The sequence below is a fragment of the Chiloscyllium plagiosum genome, unplaced genomic scaffold, assembly GCF_004010195.1.
Source record: "Chiloscyllium plagiosum isolate BGI_BamShark_2017 unplaced genomic scaffold, ASM401019v2 scaf_57012, whole genome shotgun sequence".
NCBI classification, from domain to species: Eukaryota; Metazoa; Chordata; class Chondrichthyes; order Orectolobiformes; family Hemiscylliidae; genus Chiloscyllium; species Chiloscyllium plagiosum.
In genome coordinates, this window is record NW_025183829.1 from 1 (window position 1) to 844 (window position 844).

The window sequence follows — 844 nt, forward strand, 5'->3', positions numbered from 1 at the left end:
TGTCGGTGTTGTGTAGGAAACGTGAAGAACAGTCCGTGTTGAGGTGTAGGAAACGTGAAGAACAGTCGGTGTTGTGTGTAGGCAATGTGAAGAACAGTCAGTGTTGAGGTGTAGGGAACGTGAAGAACTGTCGGTGTTGTGTAGGAAACGTGAAGAACAGTCGGTGTTGAGGTGTAGGAAACGTGAAGAACAGTCGGTGTTGTGGTGTAGGCAATGTGAAGAACAGTCGGTGTTGAGGTGTAGGGAACGTGAAGAACAGTCGGTGTTGAGGTGTACGAAACGTGAAGAACAGTCGGTGTCGAGGTGTACGAAACATGAAGAACAGTCGGTGTTCTGGTGTAGGGAACGTGAAGAACAGTCGGTGTTGAGGTGTAGGGAACGTGAAGAACAGTTGATGTTGTGTAGGGAACGTGAAGAACAGTCGGTGTTGAGTTGTAGGGAACGTGAAGAACAGTCGGTGTGGTGTAGGGAACGTGAAGAACAGTCGGTGTTGTGTAGGGGACGTGAAGAACAGTCGGTGTTGGGTGTAGGAAACGTGATGAACAGTCGGTGTGGTGTAGGGAACGTGAAGAACAGTCGGTGTTGAGGTGTAGGGAAAGTGAAGAACAGTCGGTGGGGTGTAGGGAACGTGAAGAACAGTCGGTGTTGTGGTGTAGGAACGTGAAGAACAGTCGATCTGGTGTAGGGAACGTGAAGAACAGTCGGTGTTGTGGTGTAGGGAACGTGAAGAACAGTCGGTGTGGTGTAGGGAACGTGAAGAACAGTCGGTGTTGAGGTGTAGGAAACGTGATGAACAGTCGGTGTTGTGGTGTAGGGAACGTGAAGAACAGTCGATGTTGTGTAG

At 49.8% G+C, this 844-nt stretch overlaps 1 protein-coding gene across 1 annotated transcript in view; it reads right to left on the reverse strand.

The window, feature by feature from the left end:
* Positions 1-30: 30 nt before the first annotated feature.
* Positions 31-844, reverse strand: part of LOC122545498 (integumentary mucin C.1-like) — a gene marked incomplete at its 3' end in the record, with an annotated part of 2,654 nt that continues 1,840 nt past the window's right edge. The window contains exon 2 of the mRNA XM_043684499.1: positions 31-819. Within this exon, the coding sequence (XP_043540434.1) occupies positions 31-819 (789 nt within the window). The remainder of the gene's footprint in view (positions 820-844) is intronic.